General features: G+C 39.7%; 1 protein-coding gene across 1 annotated transcript in view; it reads left to right on the top strand.

Annotated features, from left to right (window-relative positions):
• dhrsx (dehydrogenase/reductase (SDR family) X-linked) overlaps positions 1-15,968 on the top strand; it is a 45,686-nt gene that overhangs the window by 5,507 nt on the left and 24,211 nt on the right. The window contains exons 2-3 of the mRNA XM_060860070.1: positions 69-176; positions 3,432-3,500. Coding sequence (XP_060716053.1) covers positions 69-176; positions 3,432-3,500 — 177 coding nt within the window. The remainder of the gene's footprint in view (positions 1-68; positions 177-3,431; positions 3,501-15,968) is intronic.

Below are 15,968 nucleotides of genomic sequence, written 5' to 3' on the forward strand. Positions count from 1 at the left end.
CAGAAAGCAGCATCATTTTTCCTCTTAATGTTTTTTTTTTATCTTTTCATCCTTTTCCCCTGAATCAGTTTTGCCCAGGCAGAATGGGAGGGTTGCCATAGTGACGGGAGGAGCCAAAGGAATGGGCTATGAAACTTCTCGACACCTGGCGAGCCTGGGCACGCATGTGGTCATCGGTAAAACATCACACTCACTCAAATCTCACAGTCTCTCACATCCGACATGTGTGTCTAGGACATGCCCTTTCCACTAGTCAGTGCACTGTGGACTTTTTGGTGCTAATTCTAATAAATCTAAAATGCTGTCCTTCCTATAGTAAGAGCATATCCAGGTACTGTACACTAGACATTAAAATAAAAAGATTAATAAAAAACATTCTCGACTTGGACTGGACCCCCTTAAGACTCGATCTTGACTTGGACTGGACCCCCTTAAGACTCGATCTCGACTTGGACTGGACCCCTTAAAACTCGATCTCGACTTGGACTGGACCCCCTTAAGACTCTATCTCGACTTGGACTGGACCCTCTTAAGACTCTATCTCGACTTGGACTGGACCCCCTAAGACTCTATCTCGACTTGGACTGGACCCCCTTAAGACTCGATCTCGACTTGGACTGGACCCCCTTAAGACTCAATCTCGACTTGGACTGGACCCCCTAAGACTCTATCTCGACTTGGACTGGACCCCCTTAAGACTCAATCTCGACTTGGACTGGACCCCCTAAGACTCGATCTCGACTTGGACTGGACCCCCTTAAGACTCAATCTCGACTTGGACTGGACCCCCTAAGACTCTATCTCGACTTGGACTGGACCCCCTAAGACTCTATCTCGACTTGGACTGGACCCCCTTAAGACTCGATCTCGACTTGGACTGGACCCCCTTAAGACTCAATCTCGACTTGGACTGGACCCCCTAAGACTCTATCTCGACTTGGACTGGACCCCCTAAGACTCTATCTCGACTTGGACTGGACCCCCTAAGACTTGATCTCGACTTGGACTGGACCCCCTAAGACTCGATCTTGACTTGGACTGGACCCCCTAAGACTCGATCTTGACTTGGACTGGACCCCCTTAAGACTCGATCTCAGGTTGTTTCTGTTAGTCTGGAAGTTTAAATCTTTAAAAGGTTTTAAAAAGTTTACAAATTAACTTTCATTACCAGAGAGTTGTATGTTAAGGTTTACTAGCTGTAAATAGTTAGAGTAGTTTAATAAAGCTGAGTTAACGCTTGTAGTGAGAATGATGAACGGTTTTATTTTTGCAGTGTCAAAAGTATTTGGTCTAATTCATATTATTAACCATATTACCAATTAACATTATTATTAAAGTACTATTGCAAAACCTTGTATTCTTTACAGCCATTGTAGTTGTGGCTGATTTAGTTGCTGTAGCTGATTTAGTTGTTGTTACTGTTGTTGGAGTTACTCTTGTTGTTGAAGCTCTTGTTGTAGTTGATGTACTCGAATTTGTTATTTTTGTTGTTTTTGTTGTAGCTGTTGCTTATGTTGTTGAATCTGTAGTTGATGCAGTTATTTTTATTGTTGTAATTTTATTGTTTTAGTTGTTATTCTTGTTGTAGATGTAGTTGTTGCAATTACTGTTATTGCTGTAGTTGTTATTGTTGTTGTAGCTGTAGCTGTTGCAGTTATTGTTGTTGTAGTTGTTTATGTTGTAGTTATTGATATTTTTGTAGTAGTTGTTATTGTTGTTGTAGCTGTTGCAGTTATTGTTGTTGTTGTAGTTGTTATTGTTGTTGGTATTGATATTGTTGTAGTTATTGTTGTTGTAGCTGTAGTTGTTGCAGTTATTGTTGTTATTGTTGTTGCTATTGTAGTTGTCATTGTTGTAGTTGATGTTATTATTTTTGTTGTTGTTGTTGTTATTATTGTTAATGTTGTAGGGAAAGTGAAGTTACAGCTTTGAAAGCGACAGAAGCACATCCTTGTTAAAAAGGCCAATTGTTGACATGGTGACATTTTCAGTAAGGAGTTGTTTACTTGACATTTTTTGAAAAACATCTCCAGTGTCTGCGGTTTGTAACAGTCAGATCTGTTACAAAGCTGTAAGGTGAAGTCTTTAGGACAGAGGATTGTGTACGGCGGCTATAATGTAAGAGATTTTATCTATCTGATCTGAAGTTAGTGACCTATTTTCATTCACATGCAGGATATTATTGTGTCCATGCTGGATATCTCCCTAGGTCAGAAGTGCACACTGCAGCATTTAGTGTTTATCGTGGACTCCAGTCTAACACAGGTTTGTTCATCAATATGACAAATGTGTTAAAGAAAGGAAAACTAATTTAGGACTGGAGTTATACACACACCAGATGATTGTTCTGTAAAATCCAGCCATTGTGAGAGAGGGATTCAATAACATAAGGTGGAAAACATTGTAGAAATCTAACAAGGGTCTGTGCATGAACTATTTATTTCCTCTCTTCCCCTGTTCATTTTAAAGTGGAGGTATAGAGAGAGAGAGAGAGAGAGAGAGAGAGAGTGAGAGAGAGGAAGGTGCACTGCAGATATTCATGTTCATTTCATATTCTTAAACACCAGGAAGTACTCCCTTGAGGTTTTAAGCTAATGCACTTGGGACTTCACATTAAAACCCATAAAACAAAGTCAACCTTTGCCATGAAAAGTTATAAAACAGTAAAAACAATTTATTCGATGATCCAATGTAGTTCTTTTTTTTAAAAGATTCGAAATTCATTTTCTCCAAACTCCTAATTGTTTCGTCAAATCCAGTAATGATCTGCTGTCCTTAGCGTTATCTGTTTTTCTCTGAACAGCCTATTGCAGTAACATATAGAATATAGTTCACTTTTATCCTTTTTTTTTCCTACATATTATTTTACTACGTAAAAACATTTTAAAATGTATTTATTTAATTTTCAATATCGTGTCTGAAAATCCTTCTGATCTTTTTTTTGTTTGGAATTTTCAACAATTATAATATATTATATTACATAATTATATATAATATTAAAATTGCTGTATTTGGAATTTAACTTTCTGATGTTTTTAGTCGTTTTTTTTGTTTTGTTCAGAAACCTTTGAATTTTTACTTATTTTTCGATCTGTATTTTGATTTTGATTGAAAAAAAAAAAGCACAAAATCAGGCAAAGCATCAAAACTAATGAATAATTCCCAGACACAAATGGTAAAAGTGATCAAAATACATGGGTCATTTTTTACAAACAAAGTATGGATGTATGTTTCGAGTGTTTGATTATTCAGATCATTTTTGTGTTTGGAAATTTATGTTTAAGCAAAAAGCTAAATCGTATAAAATAAAAAAAAAACATGCTATTACTAAGATTTTTTAAATGTTTCTATTTTAGCACTTCTGTTGTTAATTGTTTTGTGAAATTTTTCTTTGGATATTTTAGTTTTTACCTATTTTTTTTCTTCTCAAGCTGGAAATGAAGAGGATGACGGTCTCATAGCGGTGAAGAAAATCCAGAAGGAGAGTGGACACAGAAAAGGTACGTTTGCACAGTTCATATCAGACGCTGTACTTGGTAAGAATGAGTGAGACCTACATTAATTTTCCCTGTGTCCAGGAAACGTGAAAGGATTTTTTTAATTTATTCTCATCTATTTCAAGTGGTATCGCTGTATTTTTGTTGCCGCTGTTTTGCTTTCTAACTCCCTGGGGAACCAGATTTGATGAATTTTCTACTAGAGGAAGTGAATAAGGAAGACAGACTTAGCAGGAGGCAGGAATATTGTGTCTGCGTGACAGAAAATGGGAGTAAAACGTTTGATAAATGCGCAGGCGCTGAAGTACACCGTTCCCCCCGGTCAGACACACTGTCATGCAGATGCGATATGGATGAAGGCGTCTCCTTATCCTCTCTTTAAACTCCTACCCTCGTGCCTACTTTTGTTTCACTGATTTACTGTCAGCGCCTCGACATACCACCGATTTCTCCAAACTAGACCGAGACAGAGAAAGAGAGTGAGACGGGCACAGCCTTCGGTGCTTAATCTCTGTGCAGGGAGCTTGCACTAAACGAGAAATGAACATGTTTGCGTTTGACACGGCAGATCTCGAGACAGCTGCTGTCCTTTTGTGTGTGTGTGTTGTATCCCCTGTGTGCTGTGTAATCCATCACATTGGCATTCGGTGACAGGCTAATGATGTCACTCAGTCAGGTGAAACTACCTGTAGCGGGAAACGGTGCTTAAACTGCCAGCGAGAGCTACACATCACCTTTGCAAATGGATGCGATTCATTACAGAGAGACACAGAGGCAAGGCATGCTAATGTTTCTCCTCTACTGTGATTATACACAGGGATTAGCATCTGTGTTAATGGTTTATGCAGCACTGGATGGTCTCTGTACGGTCGAGTGCGTTTGCTGCTCTAACACGGCAGATTCATGCGATACGGTTGTATGATAACGGGTAAAAAGATTAATCCCAGACAAAAATGTGAAGCAAAAATGTGTAGTCAATCCAGAATCTGGAGGCAAATCTCTCAGGATCTTAATTATGGACAAGCACATTCATTCAATTCAGCCACTGATTCTGAACAATTAGTTGATTGATACTTGATGAAAGCAAGTCAGAAATTTCCAAAAGGAAAAACTTCAACTTCAACTTTCAACTTTATTCATTTATATGGCACATTTTACTGCAATTTCAATTGCCCAAAGTGCTGCACAATATTACAAAAAGCATAAAGCAATATACATCAGACCGATTATAACAAAGAAAATTAAAACAGATGAAAAATAATATACATAAAAGGGAAAAATATAAAATGAAATAAAATATATAAAAGCATCAAGAAACTATCTCTAAACAAGGTCTATTCTCAACGAACGCTAAATTAAAAAGATAAGTTTTTAACTGACATGTTCTCCCCGTGCCTCGGGGGTTTCATCCAGGTGCTCTGGTTTCCTCCCCCGGTCCAAAGACATGCATGGTAGGTTGATTGGCATCTCTGTAAAATTGTCCGTAGTGTGTGATTGCGTGAGTGAATGAGAGTGTGTGTGTGTGCCCTGCGATGGGTTGGCACTCCGTCCAGGGTGTATCCTGCCTTGATGCCCGATGACGCCTGAGATAGGCACAGGCTCCCCGTGACCCGAGGTAGTTCGGATAAGCGGTAGAAAATGAGTGAGTGAGTGAGTGAGTGAGTGAGTGAGTGAGTGAGTGAGTGAGTGAGTGAGTGAGTGAGTGAGTGAGTGAGTGAGTGAGTGTGTGAGTGAGTGAGTGAGTGAGTGAGTGAGTGAGTGAGTGAGTGAGTGAGTGAGTGAGTGAGTGAGTGAGTGAGTGAGTGAGTGAGTGAGTGAGTGAGTGAGTGAGTGAGTGAGTGAGTGAGTGAGTGAGTGAGTGAGTGAGTGAGTGAGTGAGTGAGTGAGTGAGTGAGTGAGTGAGTTTCTTTCTTTCTTTCTTTCTTTCTTTCTTTCTTTCTTTCTTTCTTTCTAACCGAGACTTAAAACCTTCTAAAGTTGAGGCCTGCCGAATGTGCAAAGGGAGGCTGTTCCACAGTTTTGGGGCGATGACCATGAAAGCTCTATCGCCACTAGATTTTTTTTTTGAGGAACGGGGAACTGCCAGTACTTGACTGGAGTACTGTATGGTCCTTTAAGAGGTTGGTGATATAGCTTGGAGCGATGTTGTGAAATGCTTTCAAAACCATCAATAGAATTTTGAAATCAATTCTATACTGGACTGGAAGCCAGTGAAGAGTAGATAATACTGGAGTTATGTGTTCTCTAATTTTTGTGCCAGTTAGAAACCTACGGTAGCTGCCGCATTCTGCACTAATTGCAGAGGAGATAGATTGTGTTTGCTTATCCCAACATACAGAGAGTTGCAATAGTCCAGTCTTGAGGTGATAAAAGCATGCACTATGACCTGTAGGTCTTTAGTATTAAGGATGGGTTTCAGCCTGGAGATCAGTCTAAGGCCATGTCCACACTAATCCGGATATATTTGAAAACGGAGTTTACGTCTAAAAACGCTCCGCGTCCACATTATCATTTTCGAACGTTTTCCAAAAGTTGCTCATCCACACTGAAATGTATGAAAACGCTTACACCTCCCTACTGCGCAGGATTAAATCTTCGACCTGCGTCATTTCCGCTAGGGGTTTATTTACTTTCGACTGCATCACATGATTAAAAATGCGTCATAGTATTCAAAAGCCTCCGTCTTCACAGTCCACACTAAGACGCAAAGACGGAGTTTTCAAATTTATCCGCTTTGGAGAGCGTCTTCCAACAGCTACGTTTTCGTTGACTTAAAACGCTGTCTCAGTGTGGACGAAAGGCCAAAACGGAGAGAAAAATATACGTTTTCAAACGAAATGGCCTTAGTTGATAAAAACTACTCTTTACTACTGACTTAAGCTGGTTGTCAAAGCTGAGGGAAGAGTCAATAATAACACCAAGATTCCTAACAATATTTTTTATAGGTATATTCAGTGGGGCAATAGCACTAGACATAGCTTCCTTAAGTTTTGATGGACCAAAGATAATTATCTCTGATTTTTTCTCATTTAATTGAAGAAAATTGTGCGATAACCAGAGTGTGACTTCATCCAGACAGAGTACAGAGTACATGTCAGAGTTACGTGCGTTAATGCAGTGATTTTATATTCCTTGTGGCTACTGAAAACGAGTGCGATGACCTTGCAAAAAGATGATTTGTATGCTGCTCCTGTAGTAGAATGGACAATGATGTCTGCTGGTAGGACTTTTCAGTTAACTACAAAGTCAAATCCTCAGCTTTCAACCTTAGACGAATTGATAGTAGTAACTATACTGGGTCTTAAAGTGACTCAAAGATCATAGGCGGTGTTCTGGTTTTTATGGCCCAGCCAGAGAGATCACCTGAGCTAGAGAGTGCCATCTTCTATGGTTCTGAGTGCTATGTACTAATAAAAGAAAATGAAAACGTACTACTAAAAGAGCAAAATACTTTCTATCTCCTTCGGCTGTGAACTGTCAGAAAGCTCCTGTCAAGCCTATGAGAAATATGAAGGTTAGATTTTATTTGATGTCACACAGTGAAGTCTTAAGGGAAAGGTCTAAGCCTAATTTTTCCACCTGTGCTAACCTTTTGCTAAGCTTTTTGCACTTTTAGCTGATTTAAGTGTGGAGACCACGTTGGTTCCTCAGCAGTGGTCTCTGGATGAGCAACTGGTATTAGTAAATTGGCGTGAAGCACTTAGTACCCAACCATCACAATTTCCACTTCCTTTCTGTTTGACAGACTGTGGAGTTAACACAATCAAAGGTATCAGGCGTAAGCCCAAGCCATGCTGATTACAAATCATCTACATACCTGCAAACTAGTCGCTTTTTGGCGAAATTCGCCGTTTTTAATCAAAATATGTCATTTGTGTGAATCGTGTAGATCCGAAGAGTTTTTTGTTAGGGGGGGGGCTTCTTTCAGCTGCGTCCGAAACCGCTTACTTCCATCCAATAATTAGGCGAAGTAGTGCTTAGGACATGAACGCAGCGTAGTAAACCATCTATCAAGCTGATGCCTCGCGTCTCTACTTCTAATGACTTTTTATGGCGGATGGCAAACCAACTTTTGGTGCATTCACCGCCACCAACTGGACTGGAGTGTGAAGCACTAGTAATCAGATGACGCCTCACGTCTCAATCATCCCGCGTCTTTTGACCAATCAGCATTCAGAAGCAAGATAAGGCAATCACCTATTTCGTCCCTCACTTCAAGCCGCAGAGGACGAACAAAAAGCAATAAAGAGACACATTGCTAAACAACGAAAACGGGAACTTGAAAGGCTTGTGGCGGCCAAAAAACAAAAGAAATAGCAATATTTGTGTTCATCAATTTATTAAGGTTCCAAGGTACTCAAATTGTACAGAGAAAAATTATTTCCAAGAAATTTTGGTATAAATAGGATTAATAAAAGTGCTTTTTTCACTTGAAGCAAATGATCTTTTCCCTTTATGTTCTTGTCAGAGTGCTTCATTTTAAGTGGGGAGGGGATATTTTATTTCGAACCTTGTCACCTTTTTCACCTCTTGTGAGTTTGCAGGTATGCATCTACATATTCACCTCCCAGACCATCGTGAAGAAATCAGCTGGTTCAGTTAACGAATCTGAGAATGTGTACAAGTGATAGGAATGTATGGTTTTGGAAAATAACCAATGTCATGCTCGAATTCACCAATGCTATACATCTATAGGGGTTTTTGGGATTTGCATAATTTGACTGCATCTTAAACACCAAAAAATTCCATTCCATTCCATTACAATTTTGGTTTTATGCCAGATATCCTGGGTGGCATGCTGGCACAGCAGGGAGCATTGTTGCCTTTCAAATGCAGGATTTCTGATTTGATCTTGATCTCTGGTTACTATTTTTTTTACTATGTTACTATGAATTTTTCAAGTTGTCCACAAGTTTCCACTCTCATTCCAAACCATACCGGTGGCTGGACGTGTCAGTGAATTAGTGAATGTATTCTGTAGTGGACTGATGTCCCACTTTATGCACATTGAGGCCAACCCTAACCAGGAGAAATCAGATACTAACGATGATTGAATGGCGAGCATGGTGCAGCAGTACTGTGGTCCATGAGACACCAAACTTGATCTTGCTGGGAAAAAGCAGTATGCAGGAATCCACCAAAATTACCTGGAGATGCATGACGGAACTGGGAGGTAAAGACGGCGTCACCAAGAGGGTCAGTGGGTTTACTGCAATCCAAAAAATGTAGTCATCTCATCCACTGAAATACATTAGAATTCTTGAAGTACAATTCTCTAGGATTTTCTTGTTAACATTGTTGGCAGCTCTGTGACTAGATCCTGCGATGTTCTCTGACAGAAATAATGTCACACTGAAAATCTTGCAGCTCCCAAAAGCTTAGCCTCCTCCTCCACACTGTAGAAATATCTTCGGGTAAAGCAGTGAGTGACTGAACGAGGGCATCCTGCTGCAGACACACACAAACACACAGATCCATACCATCACAGTGCCTTTGTGACAAGGCATGGCAGAGGCAGGAAATAATGGTGTGTAAATATATTTCCTGTCATTGTGTTACAGGTACAGCACTTTCTTTATTACTTATCTTTTATTTCTTTGCTTCAGGTTAGAAGGACTTTGATGTTACATGTTATTGTTGAAACACTTTTATGGACGTGACATACACCGTTTGTATGTATGCTTATGGAGTTGCCATAATATATATATGCAGTATATATATATATCTCGTCGCTGTCGGGCGGAAACCTCGTATGTCCAAATTTGGTCAATTTCATATTTTTTCACATATCGATGCTATTGGTCAGTCCCCACGTGGGTCTGTTAGTTTTACAAGTTATTAACCAATCTAAAGTCTTGAAAATAGCTTGAGCGCAAATCTCATAACTCCATTGGACACTTCAACTGTCCACCTCTTCCTCACTCTGCTGGAGAGCTTCACGGCATATTTCTCCTCAAGAAGAGTCGCAACGAATCAACACGTCTTCTGAGGTAAATGTCTTCAAAACACTGGGCTCAAAGAAAAAAAAATCTTGACCCCGCTAGTTCTGGTGCTCGTCTGAGGACAGGAATTTAGCGCAAGACAATCCACTGCAACGTGGACTAAACCCTGTGCACTGCAGATAAGGTACGGCATTTTTTTTCATTTCCTGAAAAATAACGGTTTTGGAGATAAGAGGATTCCGCCAGACAGCGACGATATATATCTTGCCATAATATACAGGTAATATTTTAAGTCTGTTTCCCATTTTTGCTATTAATTTGAATAATATCACTGCACCTGCATTTACTTTTGTCTGAAATATGACTACAGAGTTTTTTTTAACCACAAGTAGGCATCTGGTGTGTGTGTGTGTAGTTAGTGTGTGTGTTTTCTGGGTGTATTTGTTAGCAGTCATCTGGTCGTTGACTCTGTGAACAGACCTCGGCACAGTCAGCTTTGTCCCTGTGCCCCGGTAGAGCCGGTGTTTTGGAAAATGGCTGTTGGGGACCCCTGTGTGTGATGCAATTACTTCAGAGGCCCAACACTTATCAATCACATGCTGTGTGTCAAAGATGCTGCACAGCCACAGACATCATTTTTAATAGGAAATATATGTCACGTAGTTATACAACCTTCCAGTGTGGAATGTCTGACGCATATAGACCGTGTCCTTCAGTAAGGATGTATCTATCAGCCTGACCTTGATGTTTCGCTCCTGTCCTTTAATCAGATACCGACCGTGACACTGCAATCATGAGACGAGGGGGAGGAGTGTAAAAAAACCCTTCGTCCTCTCTTGTATTTTATGCCTTTCATTGATTTCCACTTCACTCTTCTTGCACCGAAAAAGAGAGATAAATCTGATCACAGCCATCCTTACTTCAGTGTACTGATGTCTACTAATGTCCGGTCTCCTCCTTCTCCTCCTCCTCCATCTCCTCTTTCTTTCTGTCCACCTCCACCTCCTTGGAGAACGGTTCTCCATCCAATCTGGCTTGTTTTCAAGACAAAGTCACCACGTTGGCACACCAGTTCCTTCCCCATTGCCAGGTAGAAGCTCTATCTCGCACACACGGGCATCACATCAATGGTGTGTGTATATTTTGCTGGCGGTCTTCGAGGAGAGAAGATGTCTTTGTCGATGTCGAGAAATGGCAGGACGCCAGTCACAGCTCTCACCAGCTGGCATGCTGGCAGTCTGTTTCTGAGCTTCTCATTACTGTCTCTGGCACCTACCCTAGGATTGATGAGCCTGAGAGAGATAGCAGGGTTTTTGCGATTGATTGTTCTGATCCTCAAGCTGGGCCGTATATTTACTTTATAACGAGGCAACCTGTCAGACCATAATCAGGAGGAAACACAGTGTGAGGTCAAGTAGTCATTTTTAGGTCTTGGAATCTTATTCTAAATGTCAAATCCGCAGGTCAGACTTTTTAACCTGTACGGCAGTATATCACATAGTGAAGATAAGTCTTTATGGTGGTCGGAGTTGAAGTAGCGCAAAAGTCAATTCTAAAAATACTCATTGTGGGATGGGAATACACCCTCTATTCACCCTGCATTTCAGGGCATTTAGGGGCAATTTTCTATAACCAATCCAGTGTGAGGAAACCAGAGAACCTGAGGAAACCACATGGACCCTGTGAACAACAACTGGGTGTCCTGAAGCTGTGATGAAGAGACACTGCACACCAGAGATGGGGGACTCGAGTCATATGACTCGACTCGATTCAGATTCAGACTCTGCAAATTTGCAACTTGAGACTTGCTTGACAAATATTAAAAAAAGACTCGACTTGACTTTGACTTTACATTCATGACTTGAGACTTGACTCGGACTTGAGTTAAAATGATTCAGAGATGGAGGACTCGACTTGACTCGAGTCAGACTTAAGTCGCAAATTTGAGACTTGAGACTTTCTTGACAAATATTAAAATAAGACTCGACTTGACTTTGACTTGACATTCATGACATGAGACTTACTTGTGACTTGCACATGTGTGACTTACTCCCACCTCTGCTGCATACTGCATCACCATCCCACCTGCTTCTTTATGGTTTAGTCCAGTGGTCTTCACTATTTTTTTCATGTGAGCCACACTGATAGGACAAAGTCAATAGGAGAGTCACTTTCACCGCAAAGTATGCCAAGTTATTCAGTCTTAAATAGCTTATCTGCTTAAATACAATGTACAATATTGCAATACAATAATTACTCGAGTTGCGGATGATGCATGCTCCCCATCAGTTACCTCTTTTGTCACTGTCACATTGTTTTGTTGCTGTTCATTTTGTGCGCGGGATTGTTTGATAAGAAATTGATCAATTTTTTAGTCCGTGTGTGTACAGTAAACACAAGTTGTTAACTAAAACACAAACTAGTGTTTGTGAAACACAAACTAGCTTCTGGCAGGCCGCCAAAAACTGGCTATTGCGCAGAACGCAGTGAGTCAGTGACGAGTCAAATCTTCTTCTTCTTCTTCTTCTTTCGGCTTTTCCCTTCAGGGGTCGCCACAGCGAATCATCTCTCTCCACCTAACCCTATCTTCTGCATCCTCAACACTTGCACCCACTAGCTTCAAATCCTCATTAATTACATCCATAAGTGACGAGTCAAATAATATATATAAATATATATTATTATTTGTAATAGAGCACATTCGTTTTTCTATGCTTCCCTGATTGTTTATTTATGATGTTACTTAAATGAAAAATTAATTTTAACCACATGATCATATCATCATATTATTTACTGCCATGCGAGCCGCATATTAAAGCTTGGCGAGCCGCAGGAGGCTCGCGAGCCACGTAATGAGTAACACTGGTTTAGTCCAACGACAATTCAAACCCAATGGCTATCAAGCTACCTTGAAAGTTGAACTTTAAAGAGGCCGTAGGTCAAGCAATGCAAACATCCAACCACTTGTAATTGAAGTCAAAGTTTTAAACAAATCTCTTGAAAATAAAGCAAGACAGGATACTTTTTTAAGTCATATTTTGTCCTGTTGTACTTTTCCTAAGTGTGCACATTATTATTATGCAAGTTATAATACATTATCGTTGTTGGATAAGGTACAAAACATTTAATTACCCTGATTTTTCACTGAGATGTTTATTTCATATACTTTGGAAGGAATCTCCAATATTGCCTGAGCTAAAACTATGACATAAAGGTTTTAAGACTTTAGGATGGTAAAAGTTTAAACATAACTATAAATGGTACAGTATGGCATGTTGTGCTTTAAAAAATTGGCAATATTTAATAGGTTATATGTGGTATAATAGGACAAAACACCCCTTCATGTTCTTTGCATTGGGCCACATCACACCATGACATCACTGATTAATTTCCCCTAACAACTCATTCCACAGAATTTTTTCCTTTGTTATAACATCATCTTAATGTGCAATTAAAATGTGCCGGCAGCTGTAAGATACGGTAATGAGGGTTGTACAGACTATCAATCCAACTTCGTCCTTTTTCTTACTCATGAACTTCTCACACTGATGCCTCACAGATAAAAGCCAGTTCAGGATTCGCTCTCAAAAACTCTCTCAGCTTTGAGAGATAAGGAAAGTGTGGAGATGAGAGAAGGAGTTCACTGGTTGCTTGGAAAATGAACAAGATGAGAGGCTCTGAAAGGGACACATTAAAATTTTGTGTGTGAGTGAGTGTGTGAGTGAGTGTGTGTGTGTGTGAGTGTGTCTGTGAGTGTGTCTGTGAGTGTGTCTGTGAGTGTGTGTGTGAGTGTGTGTGTGAGTGTGTGTGTGAGTGTGTGTGAGACTCCTTGGCAAATCTTAAGAGGATTATACAGACGTACACAAGTATGTGAATGGGATCCGCAGTGAGAAAGATGGCTTTGAGAAAAAGTAAGAGAAAAATGAATATCTCATGTTTTTGAGAGTTTTCATAAGGTTTAGAAACCCAAAATTCTCTCCATTTTTATATCACGTGTTATATCGGATGCGGGTTTACTTACAGAGTGTAGCTTTATTCAGCGGTTATAACACATACAACCCTGGCGTCACTCTATTGAGCGTTTATAACAGGATTTATAAGAGCAGCTAATGGACTGTCATGTGCAAGTGCTTTTACTAAGTTGAATAATCAAACGGGTTGGAGACATGGGTGAGAGTTTTGAGCTAATGAAGGGTTGCCAGATTGAAGTCAATCTCTCCCCGCAAAGAGGGCAATTAGTGTAATGTGCTTGGTAATTACAGTGATTGCGTGACTATAATTAGTTTAATTATGCGGTTGAGTAGTCGGCTCAGGAACCGTGCGTGCCGTGCCCTGAGCACGATGTCGACAAGCTGATACTTCAGATACATTATTATGAACATCGGTGAATATAAATAGTCAAACAGCTGTATGATGCTAACATGATGCATGATTTTATAATACCAGTGTATAACATATTGATTATATATTATAGTAATGGGATGATAGTGATAGTGTTTGTTGGTGGATAAAGAATGTGAAAGGGTTACGACTGAACAGTTTATCAACAGTGTGACTGTTTTGGGTTTGTGTGTGTGTGTGTGTGTTTCTAGAGTTTGTCAGTCCTGTCACTTCTCTCAGTGAATATTTTAGTGCTTCATTGCTTCCTTCTCCAGCAGTGGATGAAGTAGATCGATAGCCCCCCGTTCCCACCAGCTAAAAAGCAACCAGGGAGTGTATTGTCTCCTCAAGCAAGGACGCCCCACAGGGGTGTTAATGTGGTGGTGTTTTTTTTTTATTATTTTGTTATTGTTATTTTTAACCAACAGCTAGATTACTGGTTTGAAGGACCCAAATCCAGTTAGACCTTTTTTCTGATCTTGTTAGGGAAATAATCATTTGTCCTTCATCAGCTGTACGGTTCCTCTGCATATCCAATCGTTCTTGACTTTACCTGTCAAAAGTTCAACGTGACATTTAGAATCGTTTAGCAAGACAGCAAGGAGACAATTAACACCTGAGAGTCAGATTAAAATGCAAATTAATATAGTCCGAGGCGTGCTCCAGGATTGGCTGGTGAGCGATACGGTTAATTCATTTAATGTGTAAATTGCGGTAGCTCTGACATACAGGGGTGGAAGAAGGAGAAACGTAACCTATTTGGATCCCAGGCTTTCAAGGTCGTTTAACTGTACGGAGAAAGGTTGTTTTAGTCACAGAGAGAAAGAGAGAGAGAGATACTGCAAGGGAAGGAGAGAGAGGTGTATTATTAAAACGTTTGGCTGGAAAGGTTTTTTGAAGCCATTTTTGAACTGATTGATTTTTAATTTTCCAAAAATCATTTGGTACGGATCATTTACAAACACAAACCCATCAAGGCTGATAGAACGGATCGTAACGTGGGTGTAGTCCATATTGGTTTGCAGCTTTTTTTTATTTTATTTGACGTTAAGTCCGTCTTTTACAGTCAGCTCTAATTTTACAGGTAGTGTTAATTTCGTCAGACGAGACGAGACGAAATATGTTCGTCAACAACCTTTTTTTTCATGACTAAGACGGGACGATGACGAGACTGCACCACTGTTCAAAAACGCTGACTAAGTCTAAATTAACATGCATTATTGTTGACGAAAAAAACGAGACGGAAATGTTTTGTATAAAATAAAAACTAAGATAAAATCTCTCTTCATTTTCGTCTACAATTGTCTCTGCTTTTTCGTCAGCTGTTACGCCTTTAAAATATTCAGCACGAGTTCGCGGTTTCGTGCTGTTTGGGTGTGCGTAGAAAGAATTCGTCCACACGCCGCTCAAAAAAAATCCTGAGCGCAAGTCCACCCCTGGTCTAGTCAGGCTTTTTGTGTTAAATTATATTTCCTGTCACTGCGCAGGCTCTTTTATTGTACATGACAGCTTATGTCCCGATGACCGGTCTTTGTATTACGATTAAAAGCAGTATTAATAAAGTAAAAAATGTGATGTGGAGTCAAGTTCGAGTGAAACATATGTGAAACACTTTTTTTACTGAAATGTTTATCAGTAATAATCTCAGTAAAAATGTGTTATTTTAAAAAAAGACTACAATTTTTTGACTAAAACTAGACATTTGGCACAAGACTAAGACTAAGACTAAATTAAAAATAGGTGACGAAATTAACACTATTTACAGGCTATAATGTGACTTTGACCTTAATTTTCTTTTTCCACAAAATCACTGGTTGCAAAATGATCGAAATTTCCCAGAATTAATAATCCAGTGTAGAGTCTCTAAAGTCTAACAAACATAGAAATGTTGAACGCCCCATCGTGCAGAATGCTTTCTTCAGTTAAATTTTTTGTAAATGCTACGAATTATTTTCAACTTCCTTAACTGTTTAATGCAAAATTTGAGTCAGAAGTGAAATTGTTTATTTGTTGTTTTTGCCCGTTTTTTTCCTCCTCTTGAGTGTCCTGTAACTTAATTACGCCTTGGATGTAAGAAGAAAGAAGAAGAAAACGCTCACAGTTATAGGGTCCTATCTGAATCCAGTACGGTTCCTTACTAATGGATTTC

The sequence above is a fragment of the Tachysurus vachellii genome, chromosome 24 (genome assembly GCF_030014155.1).
Source record: "Tachysurus vachellii isolate PV-2020 chromosome 24, HZAU_Pvac_v1, whole genome shotgun sequence".
Taxonomy (NCBI): domain Eukaryota; kingdom Metazoa; phylum Chordata; class Actinopteri; order Siluriformes; family Bagridae; genus Tachysurus; species Tachysurus vachellii.